The sequence below is a fragment of the Rattus norvegicus genome, chromosome 5 (genome assembly GCF_021556685.1).
Source record: "Rattus norvegicus strain SHRSP/BbbUtx chromosome 5, alternate assembly SHRSP_T2T, whole genome shotgun sequence".
Classification (NCBI taxonomy): domain Eukaryota; kingdom Metazoa; phylum Chordata; class Mammalia; order Rodentia; family Muridae; genus Rattus; species Rattus norvegicus.
The window spans coordinates 167179215-167204655 of record NC_141538.1 but is presented as its reverse complement, the minus strand read 5'-3'; the positions used below and the strand labels follow the sequence as shown (position 1 = coordinate 167204655).

Here is a 25441-nt window from a genome sequence, read left to right as displayed (position 1 = left end):
CGGAGCTGTACCCGGGAGAACCAGGAGCCCAGCCTGGGAAAGGGATGCCTCCCGTCTGGACGCACAGGTACCGGGCGTTTCCTCCTGCGCCCTCCGCCCAGTTCCACGGCTTTGCGCCGGGAGCAGTGCTGCTTAGGCCCCAGGATGATCCTAGTGCCCAGGCTCGGGGCTCCAGGCGGGCATGGAGACCTTTGTTCTTCTTGGGTGTTTAGTGAATTAAGCTGAAAGTGGAACCTCCGGGGCGCAGCACCTACAGGCCTAGAGGGAGGAGCAGTCTGGTAAAATTTGCACCCAGCATCTGCTATGTTTATTGAGTTCCAGGCCTGTTCCCCGCCACCTGGGCAGGTGTCATCAGCTTCCGGTTCACCTCCTCCCTGAGGCTGAGCCCTCCGGCTGGCCAGGGGGCGTTGTAAAACATCTCCCAGGATGTCTGGGTTACTGGGAACAGCACCCTGTCTTCTTACCTCTGTCCTGAGTCATATCGCTGAGGGTGACATGTTAAGGCTGACACCAGAGGCAGGCAAGCCTCCCCTCATTCTCTTCTGAACAATAACCTCTCACGACCCCTGGAGTCGTTAAAACGCTTGTTTTTCTGTTCTTAGGGGGAGGAGAGTCGGGTGCTGATAAAATCAAATTCAATGTGCGTCTAGTTGGGACTTTGGAGGCACGTTAGCCCTCAGGAAGGAGTCAAAGTCCCCGAGATGAGGTATTAGTACTGGGCCCTGATTCAGTACTTCATCCCTCTAAGAGGCCTGAGCTGTCAACTCTGAGAATCTGTAGGAGGCAAAAGGGAACTGGCCCCCAGGCGGCCCCATGGGTGGAAGCCCCCTTTCCCCATTTTGTTTGTTTGTTTTTGTTTTTTACAGAGAAGAAAGGAGAAAATGGGTTGGTTCCAAGTAAGATACTTTTTTTTTTAAGTGTTCAAGTTACTAGATGTTGCTTCTTGGTTAAGCAAGTGCTATTGAAACAGCTATAACAGGTTGGGGATGGCTCGCTCAGTGGAGAAAGAAATTGCTGTGTAAGCAAGAGGACCTGAATTCGAATCTCCAGGTCCCATTTAAAGCCACCAGTAACGCTGTCGTTCGTGTGCCTGCAATCCTGGCATTCCTAGAACTAGACAGGAAGCAGAGATGGGAATCTCATGAGTGGGCTAGCCTGGTATATCCTGCTGCAAGTCAGCTGTTGTATCCCTAAACAAGATGGGAGGTAGGACCTCCACCCACCAAGACGTCTCGCTGACCCCAGAAAATGTAACTTTTAAAAAGTCCTTCATAGTGTAAAATTTTGTAAAGCACGTAACAAATATATTTTATTTTTAAACTTTATTTTTTCATTTATTCATGTGTGTGTATGTGTGTGTATGTCTCTGTGTATGTCTGTATGTGTGCATGTGTGCCTGTCTGTGTGTGTGTGTGTCTGTGTATGTGCATGTGTGTGTATGTGTGTGAGTGCGTGTGTGTGTGTGTGTGTACGTATGTGTATGTGTGTGTATGTATGTGTGTGTTTCTGTGCGTGTGTATGTATGTGCATGTGTGTCTGTGCGTATGTGCGTGTGTGTGTGTATGTGTATATGTGTATGTGTATATGTGTGTGAGAATGTGTGTATGTGTGTGTGTATGTTGTATATGTGCATGTGTGTGTATGTGTGTGTGCATGTGTGTGTATGTCTGTGTGTATGTGTGTATGTGTGTGAGAATGTGTGTGTGCATGTGTGTGTATGTATGTGTGTATGTGTGTATGTGTATGAGAATGTGTGTGTATGTATGTGAGCTCCATCCCAGGGACCTAGATCATACAAGAGAACCAACTACTGCAAGAGCTGTCCCCCTGCTTCCACAGGTGTGTTGTGGTTTGAGTGTACACACACACATGCACATGCACAATCTCCCTTGCACACATGTGTAATGGTTCCTATACACACACACATGCATACACGCATGCACACTTGTCTGGCTTCCACACTTTTTTCATGGTTCAGGCACACACACTCAGGCATGCACATACACAGGCACACATACACATGCACATATACACCTCTAGCTTCCACATGTGTGTAATGGTTCCTGTACACACACACACATGCACACATGCATGCACACATCACACTTCCACAGGTGTGTCATGGTTTATGTGTATGCACACACATGTATGCTTGCACACATGCTTTGCTTCCACACTTTTTTCGTGGTTCATGTACACACATAAACACACATGCTCACTCACAAACTGTGGTAGACAGACAGACAGATGGTGGGTAGGTAGGTAGGTAGGTAGGTAGGTAGGTAGGTAGTAGGTAGGTAGATGATAAAGGTAATTCTGACCTGACTCCAACACAAAAAAGAAGCTGAGTAAAGACATTCTCCAAACTCTGGGCTTGTTCTGGCTAGAGCAGCTGCTTTTAACCTGTAAGTCACGACCCCTTTGGGGTCAAACAACCCTTCACAGGGGTCGCCTATGACAATGGGAAAACAGAGATTACATTCCGATTCACAACAGTAACAAAATTACAGTTGTACAGTAACAACGAAAAACCTGTATGGTTGGGGGTCACCACAGCGTGAGGGGCTGTAGTAAAGATTGGGAAGGTTGAGAGCCACTGCACCAGACTGACGCAGAGGTGTCTGCCTTTGCCGGGATGATGCCAACTTGTTGAAACTGAGTGGCAGGGTGTGGTAGGGATTCCTACTGCACAAGGAGCAGCCCATCTGCATAATCCTACTCCGTCTGGAAGACGCTGTGGCATGGTCTCCACATCACACACAGCTGCTGGGGCAGGATTGTCCGGACTGCAACCACAGTCCTCCACGCCGAAGTCAAAGGGACAGTTTCTTTGTTTGTTTGTGGGTTTGTTGGTTTTGGTTTTAGTTTTTCAAGACAGAGTCTCTCGATGTCGCCCTGCCTGTCCTGGGACTCACTCTGTAGATCAGGCTGGCCTCAAACTCAGAGGTCTGCCTGCCGCCTCTGTCTCCTGGTTGCTGGGATTAAAGAAAGGCATGTGTCACAAGCCCAGCTAGAGGGATAGAACGCATACTCCCTGTGTGCACTTTAGCCTGGGGGGGGAATGCAGATCGGAAAGAGGGGGTACAATGCTGTGTCTCTTAAGTGGGGAGGGCCCAGGAATAGGTTCCCAGGAGAATGTGTGCTGTGTCCAACAGGTAGAGTTGGACCAAGCTCTCAGCACAACTGTGTCAAAGACTCTGCCTCTGAAGAGCACTAGGCTTTGAGAGTGTGAAGCTCTAGGGGTCCCTAGGACCTGCCTGTGCTCTGAAAGGAGGGCTTGTCAAGCCACAGGCGTCACTTTGCAGAAGTTCCTGAGCTGTGGGAAGGAAACACACACAAGCTTAGCCTTTAAAATTTTATATATATATATTCCCAGCAACTGGGAATTGAACTCGGGACCTCTGGAAGAGCAGTCAGTGCTCTTAACCGCTGAGCCATCTCTCCAGCCCATAAGCTTAGCTTTTAAAAACTATCAATCTCTAACTAAAAGATAATTGTAACTATTTATGTATGTAGTCAGTGGTGCGGTGTGCAGCTGCAGGCCAAAGTGCGGCTTTCAGGAATTGGCTCTCTCCTACCACGTGAGTCCTAGGGCTCAAACTCGGGTCTTCGGGCTTGATACTTGAGTGATGGCCCACTGAGCTATCACCCAGCCCCTGAAACTTTCATCTTGACTTAATCTTCATATGTGAACTGTATTTAAAGGAGGTACTACTTGAATACACAGTTCTCAGGCCCATCTGTCCTCAGTTTCCAGGGCAACCTCTTCCTAAGGCCACCAGATGAGTCAGTTGTTGCTGTAACAGGAGATGAGCCTCACCCCCATTACCTCAGTGTAAAATCCGCCTTTTAGTCAAGGCTCCCCGGCCCTTCACCATCAGCCAGTATTCTGCTAGTGGCTTCGCCTCTCCTCACACCCTCACTGTGGCTGACAGCTCTTTCTCTTTCCGACGGAAGAGCCCCACTGCCTAGAACTCCTGTTCTTCACTTCTTAACCCAACTTGAAGGGAAGAACTGTGACATTCTCCTTCCTCTGTGACCTCAGTGACTCCATCCTCAGTAGTTAATACACGGGAGAGTGGTGGGCAGGTAGGCGGATAGACGACACCACCTGTGTGTGACTGTGACTGTGGCTGAGGAGAAGGATGGGAAAGCGGGTGCACGGAGAGTTGGCTGGATTGGAACGGAGGGTGAACACATGGTGATGGATGGAGATGGGTGAGTGAACAGATAGAGGTTAGGTAGATTGACGGTGAGTAGATGGCGACGATGGGTAGAGTGTGGATGGATGGATGAAAGGTGGGTGGGTGGATGAGTGGATGGGTGGACAGAAGGTGGATGGGTAGGTGTATGTATAGATGGATGTATATATGTACAGATGGATGGATAGGAGGGCGAGTGGGTAGATGGATGGGTGAGTGGCTGGATAGATGGATGGGTAGATGGATGTGTGGGTGGGTAGATGGATGGGTGGGTGGACAGAAGGTGGATGGGTAGGTGTATGTATAAATGGATGTATATATGTAATGGATGGATAGGAGGGCAGGTGGGTAGATGGATGGATGGGTGAGTGGCTGGATAGATGGATGGGTAGATGGATGGGTGAGTGGCTGGATAGATGGATGGGTAGATGGATGGGTAGATGGATGGGTAGATGGATGGATGGGTGGGTAGATGGATGGGTAGATGGATGGGTAGATGGATGGGTAGATGGATGGGTACGTGGCTGGAGAGATGGATGGGTAGATGGATGGGTACGTGGCTGGATAGATGGATGGGTGGGTCAATGAATGGGTAGGTAGGTGAGTAGGTGGATGGATGGTTGGGTGGGTGAGTTGGTGGATGGATGGATGAGTAGATGGATAGGAGGGCGGGTGGGTAGATGGATGGATGGGTGAGTGGCTGGATAGATGGATGGGTAGATGGATGAGTGGGTGGGTGGATGGATGGATAGATGGGTAGGTGGGTAGATGATGGTTGGGTGGGTGAGTGGGTGAATGGATGGATAGATAGGTGGGTGTATGGATGGGGGGTGGATAGATGGATGGGTAGATGGATGAATAGATAGATGGTTGGAAGGTTGATGGGTAGATTGATAGTGGATGAATGGGGATGACAGTGGATAACAGATGAATGGATGGTAGATTGATGGATGGTGGGTCAATGGATGGTGGGGAGTTGAAGGAATGATGGTGGATGGATGGATGGATGGAAGAATGATAGATAAATGAATAGAGGGTGGATGGGTAGATGGATAGTGACTGGATGGAGGGCAGTTGGTAGCTAGGTGGGCAGATGGAGGGGTAGGTGAACGGACAGAGAGCGGATCGACAGAGGGTAAATACGTGGAGGGTAGATGAGCGGGTGTTACGAATCCTGCTCTCTCTATGTGCAACTGTGCCCACCTCTGCTCTCTCCTGAGGAGATGCCTGGGTGGAGGGGTAGTGCAGGAGCCTTGAGCACACAGGACGCGTAAATTCTGAATTCGTAAGGAAGGCAGTGACACCAGTAGCGTCTTGGAGCATGGCTTCAGACTGAGGCTTGACCTAGTCTGGAAGGCAAGCCTTCGATGGTCATCTTGGTAAATGATGCTGGAGTTGACATTGAACCCAAGGCTGAGGGAAGTGCAGTGGTTTGGGCGCCTACCTCCCAGGACATACGGCACATGTACCTGGGCATCCGGCAGACTTCCGAGGCTTCTTTGCTCTGATGTCTTTGTTCCTCTCCTTGGGCTGAGGGAAAACACTGGGTACAGCGTGCATGAGTCAGCATCGAAATCAATTCCTTTAGTTTATAATCCAGATTTGTTTCATAATGGCAGAACATGGTTGGACGCTCAGGGAAAGGTCTCTGAGCGGCAAACCCTGGAGGGCACGGGGCAGAGAAAGTCTTTTGTGTTGCTAGGTGGTATGAAATTGTCGCAAAATGTAAATACATTGGGGGTGAGGACTCTATTTCTCACCCCATGATGCTGTTTCAAATTCATTCATTCATTCATTCATTCATTCATTCATTCATTTGCGGCTCTAGTGATGGAGCCTGGAACACACTAGGCAAGGGCTCTGGTACTGAACCACATCCCCAGAACCAGTTCGTCTGTCTTTCCTTCCTTCCTTCCTTCCTTCCTTCCTTCCTTCCTCCCTCCCTTCCTTCCTTCCTTCCTTTCTTCCTTTCTTTCTTTGTTTCTTTCTTGATACAGGGTTTCTCTGTGTAACAAGCCTTGCCTGCCCCAAACTTGCTTTGTAGACCAGGCTGGCCTGCCTCTGCCTCCTGTGTGCTGGGCACAAAGGCGCATGCCACCACATCCCGGCTCTATTTTTTCTTTCTCCTTTATTCCTCTCTCATTTATTGCATCCCGACGGCAGCCCCCCACCCCCAGTCTCTCCTCCTTCCTTGCCACAAGCGCACCCCAGATTCACTCGCCTCCCCTCAGAAAATAGCAAGCCTTAAGGGACATCAACCAAATACAGCAGAACAAGCAACCATAAGACCCAGCACAGACTCACACATCAAGGCTGGACAAGGCAATCCAGTAGGAAAGAAAAAAGGGTCCCAAAGGCAGGCAAAAGAGTCAGAGACAACCCACATTGCCACTGTTAGAAATACCACTGAACACCAGGCTACACGGCCATGATATATGTGCAGGGGACCCATGCAGGCTCCCTGATCTTTGCAAGAGCACTTGAGCCCAGTCCCTCGATTCTGTGAGCCGTGTTACCGTGGTGACCTTGATCCTCTGGTCCTCCGGTCCTTCCTCCCCCTCTGCAGGACTCCCCGAGCTCTGCCTACTATTTGGTTGTGGGACACTGCATCTGCCCCCCTAGTCACAGGATGAAGACTCTCTGGTCTCTCTGATGCCCATTATCCTGCACATCCTGCATATGGGACAGGTTGGAGGTTTCGTGGCTGGGCTGGTGTCCGGATCCTGCCACTAGAGGCCTTGCCTGGTTACAGAGGACTGCTGGCTCAGGCTGTGTCCCCATTACTAGGAGTCTGTGATAGTGTAACTGTGGTAGGTTCTATGGGGTTTCCCTTAGAGAGAGCAGTTCAAATGCCATAGAGGTTTCCACTTTTGACTGGAAATTTACTTGTCATTATTGGTTGAAAGTAAAGGGCTCGTGACCAGCATCACAGCACAGGACAGCACAGCACAGCACAGCACAGCACAGCACAGGACACAGAACAGCACAGCACAGCACAGCACAGCACAGCACAGCACAGCACAGCACAGCACAGCACACACCAGCACAGCACAGCACACACCAGCACAGCACAGCACAGCACAGGACAGCACTCTCGCCCTAACCCCCATCCCGGCCTCTGCTGCTTCGAGGCAGGCATCTGGCCCCTTTGGCCCCTGTAAAGGAGTGGGTATAAACACAGGAATTGGGCTGACGGCAGTGACTTTCACCGTATGGAGGAAGGGCTATCTCTTCACGAGTGAACCACCTCAGTGTTCAGCCCCCAGGCAGCACCTGCCTTTCTGAGCGTCTAGAAGGAAAGGCAAGATCTGCCCAAGACAAGAGGGTCTTTTTGTGTCTGTCCTGACTCAGACTGTCTGGGGATGACCCCTGGAGTGCTATAGGACTGGCATTCTCTGTCCCCCACCCCCGCCCCCATGTAAAGGGCCCTGCTCCAGGGGCTGGAGAGATGGCTCAGTGGTTAAGAGTACTGACTGCTCTTCCAGAGGTCTTGAGTTCAATTCCCAGCAACCACATGGTGGCTCACAACCATCTGTAACAGGATTGTGTTCATATACACAAAATAAATAAGTCTTTTTTAAAAAAAAGTGAGGGGACCCTGCTCCATCCCCTGAGCACTGGGCTCTGCTTGGGGACAGAGTGCTGGGGTTGGGAAGACAGGCAGAATGAACTCTGAAAGATTCAGTGCACACTCAATGTTCCCCAAGTGGATGATAGCAAGTGGACCTAAGAGAAGGGGCTCATGGGAAAGATGGCGCCTCCACCTAGGCCTCGGTGAAGTAACTGTTGTCCCTAAATGGCCTTCCCTCACAGCGACGCCCACCAGCCCTGCCTATGATGATCCCCCCAGCAGGCAGCACCCCTCCGGGAGAGGCCCTCATCCCCAGTGTGGCTCCTCAGGACTTCTGGAGGTCTCCCATCTCCAGCTACTCAGGGTCCGTGACACGACATATCAGCCACCGGGCCAACAACTTCAAACGCCACCCCAAGAGGAGGAAGTACATTCGGCCCTCTCCACCCCCACCCCCCAACACCCCATGTCCCATTGAGCTGGTGGACTTTGAGGACTTGCACCCGCAGAGGTCCTTTTGGGAGCTGCTCTTCAATGGCTGCATTCTGTTTGGAATCGAGTTCAGCTACGCCATGGAGACAGCGTACGTGACTCCAGTACTCCTGCAAATGGGCCTGCCTGACCAGCTCTACAGCCTAGTGTGGTTCATCAGCCCCATCCTCGGTGAGCCCCGGTGGTGGACGGCCTCTGGAAACCTCCGGAAGCTTCCAGAAGCCTCTGCTGAAGCAGCTTGAGGGACCTGAGGGGACAAGGGAGGAGTTAAGTTCCACTCCTTAGTCTGGGGCTGTGGGAAAACACAGGTATGGCCGGCCACATCATGGATTCTAAGTTCTTTGATCTATGCTGGAGGGTAGGACAGGCACTTCGCAGACCCCAGGATTATCTCCCACCAAGCTGGCAGTGTAGAATCTGAGCCATGAAGTTGATGAAACTAGGGGGGCAGGGGCGCGGGGGCGGTGCTAGGATTTCCAAGGAAGGTCCCAGGGGCTCGGTGTCTTGTACAATCCATAGAGACCAGGCCTGGGTAGCTCGGGTCTGCAACTTCCGGTCTGCAGCGCGTGTTCTTACCGCCAACCACGATCTTGTTGTCTTAATGTTTCGGCCTTGGGGTGTTTGCTTGCCAGTGGCACCTTGGGAGCGTGAACTTCTTTAGCATCCCCGTGGGCGCTGGAAGCCCTGCAATAACACCAGCCTGCTCTGTTTCAGGATTCTTGCTGCAGCCTCTGTTGGGTGCCTGGAGTGACCGATGTACCTCAAGGTTTGGAAGGAGACGCCCTTTCATTCTTGTCCTGGCCATAGGTCTGTTGTTTGGCATGGAAAGAAAGAAACAAAGAAGGAAGGGAGGGAGGGGCGGAGGAGAGAGAGGTTCACTTGTTTCCTTTTAGGAAAGTTGAAACATTTTGAGCACAGGCAATTCGCAGGACAAACCTTGCCTGAGTCAACACTGAGAATAAATCATTTAGCGTTGTTTGTTTGTTTGTCTTAATAAGCTAATAAAGTTCATCTTGAACTTGCTCAGTTTGATAGGATAAAATCCCTGACTGTAGGCGACTCCTACAGGCTCCTCTTTAAAATAAACAAACAAAAAAAAAAGAGAATTATTTATTTATTCTATGTATATGGTGAGTACACTGTCGCTGTCTTCAGACACACCAGAAGAGGGTATCAGATCCCATTACAGATGGTTGTGGTTACAACACATGGTTGTTGGGAATTGAACCCAAGACCTGTAGAAGGGGAGTCAGTGCTCTCAACGGCTGAGCCATCTCTCCAGCCCAAGACTACAGGCTCGTGTTAAGTCCTCAGTCTCAATCTAGGTAGTGAGTGGGTGGGTACAGAGAAGGGCTCCGTTTTCCCTGGTGACTTTGTCTCTCTGTTTCTAGGGGCGTTGCTGGGCCTCTCGCTCCTGCTCAATGGAAGGGACATTGGTATGGCCCTGGCTGACACAGCCACCAATCACAAGTGGGGCATCCTCCTGACGGTATGCGGGGTGGTGCTGATGGACTTCAGTGCAGACTCAGCAGATAACCCCAGCCACGCCTACATGATGGACGTGTGTGGCCCGGTGGACCAGGACCGGGGCCTGAACATCCATGCCCTCATGGCGGGTGAGTACTCTTCCCCAGCTGCATGGGGTTTAGATGTGTGCCCTGGGGCAGGGGGGATCCATCCTTACCTCAGGATCTAAAGATAAGTCGATGAATTTCAAATATATAGGTCAGCATTGAAGTGAAATGTCCTGCCCACCGAGGAGAGAGCTGACTCCTATAAGCTGCCCTCTGACCTTCACATGGGCACCAAGACACACACACACCATACCCCAGAATAAATAAATAGAAAATACTTATCCTGGAACTGGGGATGGGGGACAGTTGGTAGAGTGCTTGCCTAGCTTGCACAAAACCCAGGGTTCCCAGCGCTATATAAACCAAGTTTGGTGCTCACCTGCAATCCCAGCATTTAGGAGGTAGAGACTGGAAGGAAAGAAAGAAAGAAAGAAAGAAAGAAAGAAAGAGAGAGAAAGAAGGAAAGGAAGAAAGAAAGAAAGAAAGAAAGAAAGAAAGAAAGAAAGCAAGCAAGCCAGCCAGCCAGGTGTGGTGCACACCTTTAATCTCAGCACTCAGAAAACATGCAGATCTCTTCGAGTTCCAGACCAGCCTGGTCTACATACTGAACCCTGGGCCAGCCAGAGTCACACGGTGAGGCCCTGTCTCTAATAAATAAGCCAGTGGACTGTCCCAAAAGCACTGGGTGGAGGAGGAGCCTAGAGAGAAGGACCAGAAGTTAAAACTTTTTACTACTCTTTCAGAGAAGCTGAATGAGTTCCCAGCACCCACACAACTGCCTGTGGCTCCAGCTACTGTTGTTCTAGTGCCTTCTTCCTGCCTCTGTGGTACTGGATAAAAGCACTGAACACACACACACACACACACACACACACACACACACAGAGTCACACAGATACACAATACACACATACACACACAGAGTCACATACACTCAAACACACACACAGATACACAATATACACAGACAGACACACAGACACACACAGAGTCACATACACTCATACACACACAGACACACATATACACAGACAGACACACAGACACACACAGAGTCACATACACTCATACACACACAGACACACATATACACAGACAGACACATAGACACACACACAGAGTCACATACACTCATACACACACAGATACACAATATACACATACACACACACAGAGTCACATACACTCAAACACACAGACACACATATACACAGACAGACACACAGACACACACAGAGTCACATACACTCATACACACACAGACACACACATATACATATACATACACAAACACATGTATACATACATATACCTACAGATACAAATGCACAGAGACACATACCCACACATACTCATATATACAGACACACACACACACAGAGTCACATACACTCATACACACACAGACACACATATACACAGACACATACACAGATACACATATACATATACATACACAGACACATGTACATAGACATACACCTACAGACACAAATGCACAGAGACACATACCCACACATACTCATATATACAGACACATACACATACACAGACACACACACTCAGTCACACAGACACACACATTCGCATACACATGCACATGTACACACAGACATACACACACATACACATATACACACACACATACTCAGCGCTACACACAGGCACATATACACATACACACACAGATATACACACTCATACACAATCACAGACACACATACACAGACACATACATATACATACACTTACACACAGACATACAAGCACACACGTATACATTCACACAGACACACATACAGACTCACACACACAGACTCACACATACACACGCACACACACACACACACACACACACACACACACACACAATCTTGAAGTAAATAAGGAGTATGTGTCTTTTGAAACCTGAAAAGGTCAGGTGTGAGTAGCGAATGGCTCCTGAGACCTTGTGGTTGCACAAACTGTCCCTGCCCACCCTTGTTTCCTGCATTCTGCTTAAAGACATCATCAACACACGCTGAACAGACCTCTTGGCACGTTAGACAAGTCATCAGGGCCAGGCTATGGGGACTTTAAACAGTGAAAACCTTAGCGTCTTTTATTGTTGTGACCAAACACCATGACCCAAAAGCAAGTTGTGAGGACAGTGTTTATTGGGCTCACATTTCCACATTGTATTCCATCACTAAGGGAAGCCAGAGCAGGAGCCTGGGGGCGCGATGTGGAGGGAGGCTGCTTACTGGCTTTCTCTTTACACCGTGTTCAGCTGATTTCTTCTAGAACCCAGGACCACTAGCCAGGGGATTGGAGCACCAGTGGGCTGGGTCCTCCCCCACCAGTCACTAATTAAGGAAATGCCCTACAGCCTTGCCTGCAGCCTGACCTTATGGAGGCATTTTTCCCAGCCAAGGTTTCTTCCTCTAAGATGACTATAGCTTGTGTCAAGTTGACATAATCTAGCTAGCACAACCCAGGAGAATCCATGGACATGCAGGAAATGAGGTGACAAGCAGGCCCAGCCAAAGACTGAGGTCACCCTGTGCCACCTCGGCTGGGCCTCGTGTCTGGGGCAAGTCAGCCTTTGTCTGTCCTGGGGATATCCTTGAATGAATACAAAAATACGAAAACAAACAAACAAAAGACCTCAAGAAGTAGCATGAGATTATTAACAAACTGTTTTGAGTAGGCCGGGTCCCAAATCCAACACAAATACAATGTCTGGGGTGTTCATGCCTGTGAATACATGCTGTGCTCACATGCGAGCATGACTGTGTTGTGCTCAGTGACATGAGAAGTGTCCTTACCACAGTCAGGGACAAGGCAGGCATACACTGACCCCAGGGCGATTGTGCTGAGACAGTGGCCAAGAGCAATCAACTTTGTCACACTGTGTGACTGCACCTACTAAGACTTCCCAAGACATACCTATAAGTAGTGCAAAAATTCAGCAGATTGCTGGGGTCTCAGTATTCCATTTTTCTAAACATTTATTCATTTTATGTATGTGAGTACACAGTCACTGTCTTCAGACACACCAGAAGAGAGCATCGGATCCCATTACAGATGGTTGTGAGCCACCATGTGGTTGCCAGGGATTTGAACTCAGGACCTCTGGAAGAGCAGTCAGTGCTCTTAACCGCTGAGCCGTCTCTCTAGCCCTCAGTACTCCATGCTGTCAGAGCTGGGACACAGCTCAGTGGTAGAGCTCTGGCTTAGATGCCCAAGGCTGGAGGTTTGATCCTAGCGACACAGGCAGAATAAAAGAGAACAGTCATCCAAGTGTGCTGACTGTGCCCCAGAACCTGGGGAGGCAGAGGCAGAGGGTCATGGGAGTTCAAGCTCAACTGCTTTACACAGTGAGTTCCACGGTGGCTGGGTTTGCATAGCAAGACTGTCTCGAAACAGCAAAGGGCCATTCAAACGGATCCCATGGGTAAAGGTACCTGTCCCAGCCTGAGCTAAGTCTGATCTCCCAGAACCCACACGGCAGAAGGAGGGAACCAACTCCTATAAGCTGTCCTCGGACCTCCGCATGCGCATTGTGGGACGCATCACTACCTGCCCCACCTCTAGAATTAATAAAAATGTCATTTAAATGTTTTAATTAAAAGGGAACAACAAATATTTAGAAACCTCAAAATGATATGAAAGAAAAAAAAATCCCATTCAAAATAGCAGTTTGCGGGGGAGGGGCGAGAGGACTCAGTGGTTAGGAGCACTGGTTGCTCCTGCAGAGGACCTGGGCTCACAGCACACGGGACTCCAGATCCAGGGTATCTGGCATCCTCTCTGGCTTCCGAAGCCTTCTTGTACATACACGGTGTATGTAAACTCAAGCAGGCTCACAGACGTACATGTAAAGTAAATGTAAAGAAATAAAAACCCGCAAGCACAAGGCCCTGGGCTCGGTCCCCAGCTCCGAAAAAAAGAAAAAAAGAAAAAAAAAAAAAGAAGAAGAAGAAAGAAAAACCTTAAAAACAGAGCCATGTGTGTGTGTGGCGATGTATACCTTTAATGCCAGCGCTTGGGAGGCCATCACAGATTAATTTTATTTTATTTTTTTATTCATTTATTATATATAAGTACACTGTAGCTGTCTTCAGACACACCAGAGAGGGTATCAGATCTCTTTACAGATGGTTGTGAGCCACCATGTGGTTGCTGGGATTTGAACTCAGGACCTCTGGAAGAGCAGTCAGTGCTCTAACCACTGAGCCATCTCTCCAGCCCACAGATTAATTTTAATATCTTAAACCTACCCTTGTTTAAGGGGTACCGGTCTTTGATGGCTCTTCCAAAAGATGAATCAAGAGCTAATTATTAGGACCCCAAATTCACCCATGAGATGGCTCGGTGGGTAGAGACACTTGCTGCCAAGCCTAATGACTCTCCAGTTCCCACGGGCCCTCCTCAGAGGTGACTTTCCTCATGGTAGCCACGAACAAGGATGACCAGGGGACGTACGCCTGCACACACCGGCGTGTATGCTGCAGATGAGGTCTTGGTGCGTTTGTGCTGCACCGAAGCTCAGGTGGGTATCTTAAATCGGTGGATTGGTTAGGACCAAACAGCACCTTCCTTGGCTCTAACAGTTCCTTCCAAACCAGAGGACCGGTTGGCTGTTTGTCCTTCTGCTCCCTGCCCTGGAGCCAAGCTCCAAGGTTAAAATGGAGAAGGGAGAATTCAGTTGACCCTGGGAGCATGTTAGGAATACCTCGGGGGATTTGGGAAGCGGCCGCCCTTACGTTTTCTGGGGTGTCGATGGGACAGATGCTTCGTGGGTCTTTGGAATTGACTTGCTACTTCATGTTCTTCTAAGAAATGACTCCACCTTTGCTGGGGTCCCTCCCTCCCTGTCTGGATAGGACACTGAATCCTGAATCCCTTTTCTCTCCACAGGTCTTGGAGGAGGGTTCGGCTACGTGGTCGGAGGCATCCACTGGGACAAGACCAGCTTTGGGAGGGCCCTGGGGGGTCAGCTCCGCGTCATCTACATCTTCACAGCCATAACCCTTAGTGTCACCACCGTGCTCACCCTGGTTAGCATCCCCGAGAGGCCCCTTCGGCCACTGGGAGAGAAGAGGACAGCTATGAAGAGCCCAAGTCTCCCACTGCCCCCCTCCCCACCTGTCTTGTTGGAGGAGGGGGCGGGTGACACCCTCCCCTCTACTACAGCCACCAGCTTGTACGCCAGTTTCTCCAGCCCCATCTCGCCACCCAGCCCGCTCACCCCCAAGTACGGCAGCTTCATCAGCAGGGACAGTTCCCTCACAGGCATCAATGAGTTCGCATCGTCTTTCGGGACCTCCAACATAGACAGCGTGCTCATCGACTGCTTCACGGCGGGCCACGATAATTACTTGGCTCTTCCCAGCAGTGTCCCCAGGCAGGCCATCAGTGTCAGCTTCCCCCGGGCCCCCGATGGTTTCTACTGCCAGGAGAGGGGACTGGAGAGGAGAGAGGGGCCCCTGACCTTGGGCTTGGATGGAGATGTGCTAAGGGTAGGCTCTCTGGACACCTCTAAGCCACGGGCCTCGGGGATTCTGAAGAGGCCCCAGACCTTGGCTCTCCCGGACGTGGCGGGAGGAAACGGCCCTGAAACCAGCAGGAGAAGGAACGTGACCTTCAGCCAACAGGTAAAGGGCAAATGAGTGTCCAGGGGGAGGCAGGGATCCATCCGGTGGTCCCTGACAGGACAGCTGGGAGCTAGGAGACCTCAGACAACGGCTAGAGAGCAGGCTCTCGGGAGAGTTTCAATGAGACAGATCTTTTTTTTTTTTTTTCTCGGAGCTGGGGACCGAACCCAGGGCCTTGTGCTTGCTAGGCAAGCGCTCTACCACTGAGCTAAATCCCCAACCCCGAGACAGATCATTTTAATGGGGGAACAAAGGCTGTTTAAACCTTGGGGGTGGGGCTGGAGAGATGGCTCAATGGTTAAGAGCACTGACTGCTCTTCCAGAGGTCCTGAGTTCAATTCCCAGCAACCACGTGCTGGCTCACAACCATCTGTAATGGGATCTGATGCCCTCTTCTGGTGTGTGTGAAGACAGTGACAGTGAACTCACATAAACCTTGGGGGTGGTGAGGAGGGGTTTGCAGAGTGAGTGTACACCATTGACCAGGGCCAGGGTGCTGGGGTGCCTCATTTGCATAAGGAGGAGTTCAGGTACTGCTGGACATAACCTTATAAGGGGAAAGGAAATTTAACCTTAACCTGACTACCTACCAGGCTATGTGACGTCTTCCAGTGCAGACAAAAGTTAGGGCCCAGGGCTCCATGTGTTGGACATGTAGGCCTGGGGAGCAATTCTACTCCTGCCCATCTCAGAAGCACGAGATTTCCAGGGTTTGGCCACACCTAGACCCCACTCTTGTTCCAGACCTGCTCCCCTCCCCCACAAGCTCTCCAGCCGCACAACTGCCCACGTGGGCCCTGTGAACATGGTGCCAATATAGCTGAATCTCAAAGGAAGATGTAACACCACAGCAGGCTGCAGTGTCTCTAGGACCTCCCCAGTGTGAGCAGTCGCTCCTACTCATGTCTGACACTAGCTGACCCTGAAGGGCTACGTGCTCCGGGGTGTCTTCTGCAGAGGGACAGAACCTTCCGGAAGGCTGCTTGAAGCACCTTTAGTATACCTCAGATTGGCCTTGAGGCTATGGCTGCTACTGGAGGTTACTCTCAGGGCCTCAGCTATCCAGGTGCTTGCCTTGTGAGGGCCAGAGTGAAAACTGGTGTCCTCTACATGTACATACGTGCACCTGTATCCATGTGCGCGCACACATACACACACGAATGTGTGCGCGCACAGAGACAGACAAGCAGGCAGGCACAGGGCACTCACCACCTCGAGGTGGAGATTTCTTTAAAAGCAAGACCGCCTTCTGATCTAGGTACACACACTGTCTGTGCACTTTTGGCCTCAGGGCCCTCACAGGAGGAGAGCGATTGGGAATGCAATGTTTCTAGGCCACAGCTCTCTGAAGCATCTAACCTGCACAGGTCCTTCTAGGGAGGTTGTTCTGGAGTCAGGAGGACTGGAACATGACCCCCTGAGACACCAGGTCTACTGCCTCTGCTGGAGGGAGGGTTCTGCAGTGAGTGGCTGCTCCTCTCCGGGAGGCATGCCCAAGTCGCCAGTCTGTTCAGTCTGTTGTCTCCAGAGGCAGTGTTTCCTAACTGCACAAATCAGGGGCTTGTCTTCTTTGTTTTATTTTGTCTTTTTTTTTTTTTTTTTTCGGAGCTGAGGACCGAACCCAGGCCCTTGCGCTTGCTAGGCAAGCGCTCTACCACTGAGCTAAATCCCCAACCCCGTCTTCTTTGTTTTGATGACATCCAAGTAGTTTCTCTGGCCCATTGTCAAGTGGCGTGGACTATTTCACAAAACCCAGGGGGCTCCCGTCATCCCCCCTCTTCTCTCATTCCCTCCCACCTTCCATTCTGTCAACAGTGTGGTTTGGGAATAAGTTCTTTGAAAATAGTAAAAACGTAGGCTGGGGAGATGGCTCAATGGTTGAGAGCACTGGCTGCTCTCCCACAGGTCCTGAGTTCAATTCCCAGCAACCACATGGTGGCTCACAACTGTCCGTAATTCCAGTCCAGAGAATATAATGCCCTCACACAGACATACACGTGGGCAAAGCATCAGTGGACAGACAGACAGACAGACAGGCAGGCAGGCAGACAGAGAAAATAGTTAAAATTGTGGGCTAAGGGCTGGGGCTGTACCCCAGTTGGTAGACAGCTGCAAGTCAGTCTTTGGCTCTCCAACCACGGATGGCTGGTGTGTGCGTGTGTGTAACCCCAGCACCTGGGAGTTTTACAAGACACTGTTTCAAAAAGAAAGTAAGCTAAGTGTTACCTGACGCTTTCAGCTGTCCTCTCCCACGGGGGTGATAACAAGCTTTGTTGGTATGGCTGCTCTGGGGTCTAGATCCACAGACTTCCTGTTTCCTTTTCTTACAAAGATAGCCAGGTGCCCACAGTGCCACCCACCCTTGTCCAGAGGCGCCCTTGCCACCCCTTCCTCCTCCTCATTCTCCAAACAGCTCAGTTCTGGGATTCATTTGTTCACACTGGAGTCTGTGCCTCCCCGGCCGGGCCTCTCCTTTCATTCTGCTGACAGGGGGGTGCCTGTGCTCAGGAGGGACCCCCTTGAGGGATGAGGTGTCCTCTGATGTAGCTGGCTGTCCCCGACCTGTGCAGAGAGGGCTTTATGCTGGTCACCCTGAAGTAAGTTTTCATAGCCTTCTCTTGTGGGGAAAAAACGGTGAGGGCAGGCTAGGCTAAAACTGATCTGCATTTCACATGTGTGCAATGTACACACTCGTGCACATATATGTGGAGGTCAGAGGTCAACTTTGGGTCTGTTTCAGATGCCATCCTCCTTGCTTTCTTTTCAGACACCAGAAAAGGGCGCCAGATCCCATTATAGATGGTTGTGAGCCACCATGTGGTTGCTGGGATTTGAACTCAGGACCTCGGGAAGAGCAGTCAGTGCTCTTAACCACTGAGCCATCTCTCCAGCCCCCTCCTTGCTTTCTTGAGACAGGGTCTCTCGGTGGCCTGTTTCTTGCGGATTAGGCTAGGCTAGCGGACCAGCAAGACGGGGAGGGACTCTGTCTGTCTGCCTCCTCAGTGCTGGCGTTGCAAATATGGGTTTGGTTTCTTTTTCAGCCTTGATTTGGAGGCTGCAATTCATGTCTCACGGCTTCATGGCTTCATTTACCAACTGTCCCTCTCCCATGGCCTGCATTTATTTTAATTGTATCTCTGCTTTTCTGAGGGGTTTCCTTCTTCTGTGTGACACTCTCTCTCTCTCTCTCTCTCTCTCTCTCTCTCTCTCTCTCTCTCTCACAAACACTTACCATGCACACATACATACATACATACAATAATATTTGTTATAATAATTATTATTATGAAATTAAAGGTTAGAAAAGACAGAGGTGCCTCCAGTGTGTGCTGTGGGCTGTGTGTTCTGCTTCTCAGCACACCCTGTCACACACCTCTGTGGGGTGTGGGCCAGATGGCTCTGACTTGGCTGGTGTCCGTGGCTTTGTTCCAGGTGGCAAACATCCTCTTGAATGGTGTGAAGTACGAGAGTGAGCTGACGGGCTCCAGTGAGCAGTCGGAGCAGCCGCTGTCTCTGCGGCGTCTCTGTTCCACCATCTACAACATGCCCAGGGCCCTGCGCAATCTCTGTGTCAACCACTTCCTGGGTGAGCTGTGGAGCCCTGGTCTGCGACGGGGTGCAGCCAACATGAGTTTAGTAATATTCCATGGGCTACAGGGACAGCACGGTGGGTGGAGTGCTTACGTGAATCCTAGTCCCAGCACCGAGTAAACCAGTTAATGCCGAGAATCCCAGCACTCAGGGCGGAGGCAGGGGGAGCAGACGTTTAAAGTCACTTTTGGCTATATAGCAAGTTCTATGCCCTCATGTAACTTAAGGCCCTGCCTCAAAATTAAATGATAAATAATAGGGGTGGGGAGAGATGGCTCAGTCAGTACAGTGCTTGCCACACAACATGGGGACTGGAGTCTGGCTCCCCAGCACTGCATCATCATCACCATTAACACCACCACCATCACCATCACCACCATCACCACCACCACCATCACCACCATCACCACCACCACCACCACCACCACCATCACCACCACCACCACCATCACCACCATCACCATCACCACCATCATCATCACCACCACCACCACCACCACCATCATCACCACCACCACCATCACCACCATCATCACCACCATCACCATCATCACCACCATCACCACCACCACCACCATCACCACCACCACCACCATCACCACCACCATCACCACCATCACCATCACCACCATCACCACCATCATCATCACCACCACCATCACCACCACCATCACCACTACCACCACCATCACCACCACCACCACCATCACCACCACCATCACCACCATCACTATCACCACCATCATCACCACCACCACCATCACCACCACCATCATCACCATCACACCACCATCACCACCATCATCATCACCACCACTATCACCATCACCACCATCACCACCACCACCATCATCACCATCACACCACCATCACCACCATCATCACCTAGACATGGCAGCACACATCTGTAATGTCAACACCGGTAAAATGGTGGCTCACAACCATCTGTAATGGGATCTGCTGCCCTCTTCTGGTGTGTCTGAGGACAGTAACAGTGTGCTCACATAAATAAATCTTAAAAAAAACAAAACAAAACAAATTCCTATCATTCTGGAAACCAAATTTCTCTCACTATGGAAACTGTCACAGATCAACCAAAATGGGGGCACTTTGCAGAGGTCCTTGGCCCTGGCTAACACGGCCCAGGCTGGCCTTGAACCTCCGACCTCCTCGCCCTCCCTCCCTTTCTAATGCTGAAATCACAGGTATGAACCACTCAGCCTGAATGTTACTCCCTGGCTGGTAAGAGTAGCAGAAGGTAGGGCGGGACCAAAGTCTTGGTGGCCGCAGGACACAGCCTCTGTCCTCCTCTAGGGTGGCTCTCCTTCGAGGGCATGCTGCTCTTCTACACGGACTTCATGGGCGAGGTGGTGTTTCAGGGTGACCCGAAGGCGCCGCACGCGTCGGAGGCGTATCAGAAGTACAACAGCGGCGTGACCATGGGCTGCTGGGGCATGTGCATCTACGCCTTCAGTGCGGCCTTCTACTCAGGTACCTGCTGACTGCTGCACGCACGCACGCTTCCTAGTGAGTGAGCAGGAGGCCATATCCGCAGCTTCGGGCCAGAGGTCCCCTTTCAGGGAAGGCGCCAGGACTGTGTTTTGTTCAAGTCAGTAGCTACTGCTGGGCCTACCAGCTGCATTGACTGGACCCAGGGTAGATACCTGGGGTTCAGAGGCCAGTCCTGTGGGTGTCAGGCCTCCAAAGAGGAAGCACCCCAAAAGGGACATGACTGGACTCACACAGACCTAGTCTCTCTCTCTCCTTCCCCTCTCCCTCTCCTCCCCCCTCCCTCTCCCTCTCCTCCCCCCTCCCTACCCTTCTCCTCCCCCTCCCCTCCCTCTCCCCCTTCCCTTCCCTTCCCCCTCCCCTCCCCCTCTCCCTCCCCCTTCCCTTCCCTTCCCCTCCCCTTCCCCTCTCCCTAGTCTCCCCCTTTCCCTCCCTTCCCCCTCTCCTCTCCCTCTCCCTATCCTCCCCCTCTTCTCCCCCTCTCCCTATCTTCCCCCTTCCCTCCTCCTCTCTCTCCCCTCTCCCTACTCTTCCTCTCCCCCTTCCCCCCTCCCTACTCTCCCTCTCCTCCTTCCTCTCTCCCTACCCTCCGACCATCCTTTTTCCCTTCCCCTTCCTCCCCCCCCACCCCACTAGCAGAGTGGGGGCCGGAGCAAACCACGAGGTCATATAAGGCTGGTATGTGGCTGCCAACTCCATCCTTTGTACAAGGCTTTGTAGACAGTAGGGCCAGAGGAGGCCTGGGAAGGAGGCAAGCAAGCATCCAATGGTAGTGTGGGGACAGGAAGAAGCAAGAGCATTGAGTGCAGGGTGGGCTCAGTGGTTAAGAGCACTGACTGCTCTTCTAGAGGTCCTGAGTTCAAATCCCAGCACCCACACGGTGGCTCACAACCCTCTGTAATGGGATCTGATGCCCTCTTCTGGTGTGTCTGAAGACAGCTACAGTGTACTCACATACATAATACAGATAAATATTTAAAAAAAAAACAAAAACAAATGGGATGGCTCAGTGGGTAAAGGTACTTACTGCCTGATATTTGATCCCCAGAACCCACATAGTGGGACAAAAAAACAAATTGTCCTCTGACCTCCACACATATGCCCCAGCACACCCATGTCTCCCCTACCCCAGCCCTACCACTCATGCTAAGTGAATATTTAAAAAAAAATTTTTTTTTAAGTACAAAGCCACTCTTGGCTCAGGGCCCACACAAAGTAAGACTGAGTACATGGGGGTGGGGTGGGGGTGGGGGGAGGAGTTGGGAGATGTAGCTCACGGTGGGAGATTACTTAACACTTACAAAGTCCTGGGATCCATGCATCGCTCACATAACAGTATGTCTCCTGCCTTTCCTGGGCTCTGTTTTTATAAACAGAGGATGTCTATAGGCTGGGGTATAGCTCAGTGCAGTAGTCTGTGTATGTGCTTAGCATGTTTGAAGCTGAGTCCGGTCCCCAGAGACCCCAAAATTGATGCTCACTTGTGCGCCTGGGGTGAGCACTTAGGGGGTACTGGGCCCCCCAGCCAGGTGGCCTTCTGTTTTACTTAACCCATTGGCATGCCTTGATGAAGATGACACCCAGCCAGGGGGTCAGACTTGCTGCTCTCATCACCAGCGGTTTAGCCTACGATCCCACGTTCCTGGTCCCCTTGGGAGTCTCACAGATCTGTAGAAGCCCCAGGACCTTATGGGCCAGGTGTGAAGGAGGACACCCCAGGTCCTGCTCTACCATGCAGCAGGCCTGCAGGGGTGTCTTCCCTTTCTAGCCATGCTGGTTCCCTGTGTCTCCTCCCTCTGCTCTGCCCAGCGGAGAGGTAGAGCAGGGTAGAGGCCTGGCCACCTATTCGGCCTCTGTCCTGCCCGCAGCCATCCTGGAGAAACTGGAGGAGTGCCTGAGCATCCGTACCCTCTACTTCATCGCCTACCTCTCCTTCGGCCTGGGGACTGGACTGGCCACACTCTCCAGGAACCTGTACGTGGTCCTGTCCCTCTGCACCACCTACGGCATCCTGTTCTCCACGCTCTGTACCCTGCCCTACTCTCTGCTCTGCGATTACTACCAGAGTAAGAAGGTGGGTCCAGTCGCCGCTCGCTTCCTAGAGGCCACTTATCAGAGAACTGTCCTGTGTGAGCCCCCAGGCCTTTGTCTAGAGACGGAGGTTATCTAGGCAGAGGGCCACAGCTCTGAATGGAGGGAGGAGCCCTTCTGAGTGTGTCCCCTCCACTCCTGCAGCTGCTGGCCCCTTCCTTACTACATCCAGGCTACTTCCCACTCTGAGCAGGGACACTGGGGAAGGGATTCCTTAGTAACAGGGGTTCAAGGCTAGGTCTAGAGAAATGGGAGGAGGAGGATACCCGGAACTTGGTGACGTGGATTAGGAGGGTTTTATGTTTTGTTTTGTTTTAAGTGGAATGGATGTGGAAGGCCTATGCCTAGCAAGGAAAAGAAAAAAGGTTCAGCCCAAAAACTTTACTCTGTGTGTGTGTGTGTGTGTGTGTGTGTGTGTGTGTGTGTGTGTTTATGTGGACCACCACTCTCGTGTCTAGGTCAGAGGACAACCTTAGTGTAGTTGGTCTTCTCCCTCCACCGGTATACAGGTTCTGTAGCTCACACTTGACTGCGAAGCAAGCCCCTGTACTCCCTGTACCCTCTTGTTGGCCCCCAGCACGGGCTCTCTTTTGGCAGCTGCACTGAGATCGAGTTCCCCGACAGAGCTTTTGCTTCAGTTTCGTTGTCCCTGATGGTCCCACATAGCTGAAGCTGGCCCCAAAGTGGCTATCCTGTCCCCTCCACTCCCTCAGGGCTGGGACTATAAGCATGGGGGACCGTACAGTGACTCAGCTGGGTGTGAATCAGGAGTTCAAGGTCCTCTACCACATAGCGAGTTTGAAGCCAGCTGGGGCTGTGAGAAGCCTCCTGGAGAACTCAATAAAGTGAGTGAAACCACGTGACTTGAACAACTCAGTGGTTTTTGATAGAGTCATGGAATTACACAGCCACGGCCCTGGAGCCACGCTCAAGGTGCTCAAGCAGGGACGGTTTGTGCCGGCAGCCCATTTTCTGGTTGCTACCCCTCTGGACATTGGCTGACCCTTGCTTGGTCCTCCTGTGCCTCCTGCCTGGTCTTCCTGGGCCCATTCTTTCCCACCGCTGCAGGGAGGTTGTGGCAGGTCTGACTGATGTGGCTGTCTCCCGGTCAGTTTGCAGGGTCCAGTGCGGACGGCACACGGCGCGGCATGGGAGTAGACATCTCGCTGCTCAGCTGCCAGTACTTTCTGGCTCAGATCCTCGTGTCTCTGGTCCTGGGGCCCCTGACCTCCGCTGTGGGCAGTGCCAATGGTGTGATGTACTTCGCCAGCCTTGTGTCCTTCCTCGGCTGCCTCTACTCCTCCCTGTGTGTCACCTACGAAATCCCCTCTGCCGATGCAGCTGACGAGGAGCGCCAGCCCCTCCTGTTGAACGTCTGATGTGTCATGATCTCAACCTTGGACTTGAAGGTGGTCTGCTGCAGGCTGGCCCCTGAGGAACCAAAGGCCTTGGCAGCCGGCCAGGCTCCCAGTGGGATGTAAATACAGGCTAAATAAACAACAGCAACAATCGTATCCAAGGTTGTGAGGTCACCTAGGCCGAGCTACCCCTCCCTGGGGGGTGGGGGTGTAATGTGAAAATCATTTATCAAAAGTGAAGATGCAATTCAGAACTCAGTGGTAGTTCTCCATCAAGGATGCTTTTGATATCTCCCTGCTCCCGGAGGTTTGTGACAGTGTCTGGTGCCATTTGCCATCCAAGGATATCACAAACATCCTAGGATACACAGCCTCCTACCACAAAGGTTCATCCAGCCCAAGATGGGGAATGCGTGCACCTCTGGTAACTTGCCACATACTCTGCACATTGCGTCATGGTCACAGAGTTTTGTGGGGTTTCTTTTTTTGGGGGAAGGGTCAGGCTCATAACCGTCCATCTATCTAACATTTATCCACCATCCATCATCAATCTATCCATCCACCCACCTATCCATCTACCTGTCCATCCATCTATCTATCCACCTACCCATCCACTTATCCACCCACGCACCCACCCATCTATCTATCTATCCATCATCAATCATCCATTCATCCATCATCAGTCCATCCACCCACCCACCCATCTGTCCATCCAACCACTCATCTATCTATTCATCTACCCACTCATTCACCCACCCACCCATCCATCTATCCATCATCAATCATCCATCTATCCATCATCTATCTATCTATCTATCTGTCTGTCTATCTATCTATCTATCTATCTATCTATCTATCTATCTATCTATCTATCTATCTATCCACCCACTCATCCACCCACCCATCCATCTATCCACCCACCCATCTGTCCATCCAACCATTCATCCATCTATCCATCCACCTACTCATCCATCCATCCATTCATTCATCCACCCACCCACTCATCTATCCATCCACTGACTCATCTATCCACCCATCCATCCATCCATCCACCCACTCATCCATCCACCCATCCATCTATCTATCAATCCATCCACCCACTTATCCATCCATCCACTTGCTTTATAGTTTGGGTCTGAAGGCTTGGTCCCCAGCCTGTGCAGTTGGGAAGTCATGGAGTGTTAAAAGGTGGGGCCTAGTAGGAGGAAGTTGGATCACAAGGCAGACCTTGAAAGGAACATTAAGATGGTGGCCTCTTCCTCTCTTTGCTTCTTGCTGCCATTAGCCGAGGAGTCCCTCAGTTACACCTCTCATGTGTTGCATGGGGCCACCACGAGTTTAATGCAACAGGGACCATGGCCTAGGACTCAAGATGACAAAGGAAAATAAACCTTTTCTCATTTAAGCTAATCTC

The 25441-nt window shown here is 51.2% G+C and overlaps 1 protein-coding gene across 1 annotated transcript; it reads left to right on the top strand.

Annotated features, from left to right (window-relative positions):
* On the top strand, positions 1–24183 carry Slc45a1 (solute carrier family 45, member 1). The gene is given in 9 exon segments (NM_144747.3): positions 1–67; positions 8016–8436; positions 8980–9072; positions 9657–9881; positions 14742–15478; positions 18911–19064; positions 20384–20560; positions 22447–22652; positions 23782–24183. Coding segments are annotated over 8 exon segments (2259 nt in total). The 5' UTR covers positions 1–67; positions 8016–8036; the 3' UTR covers positions 24049–24183.
* The last annotated feature ends 1258 nt before the right edge of the window (positions 24184–25441 follow it).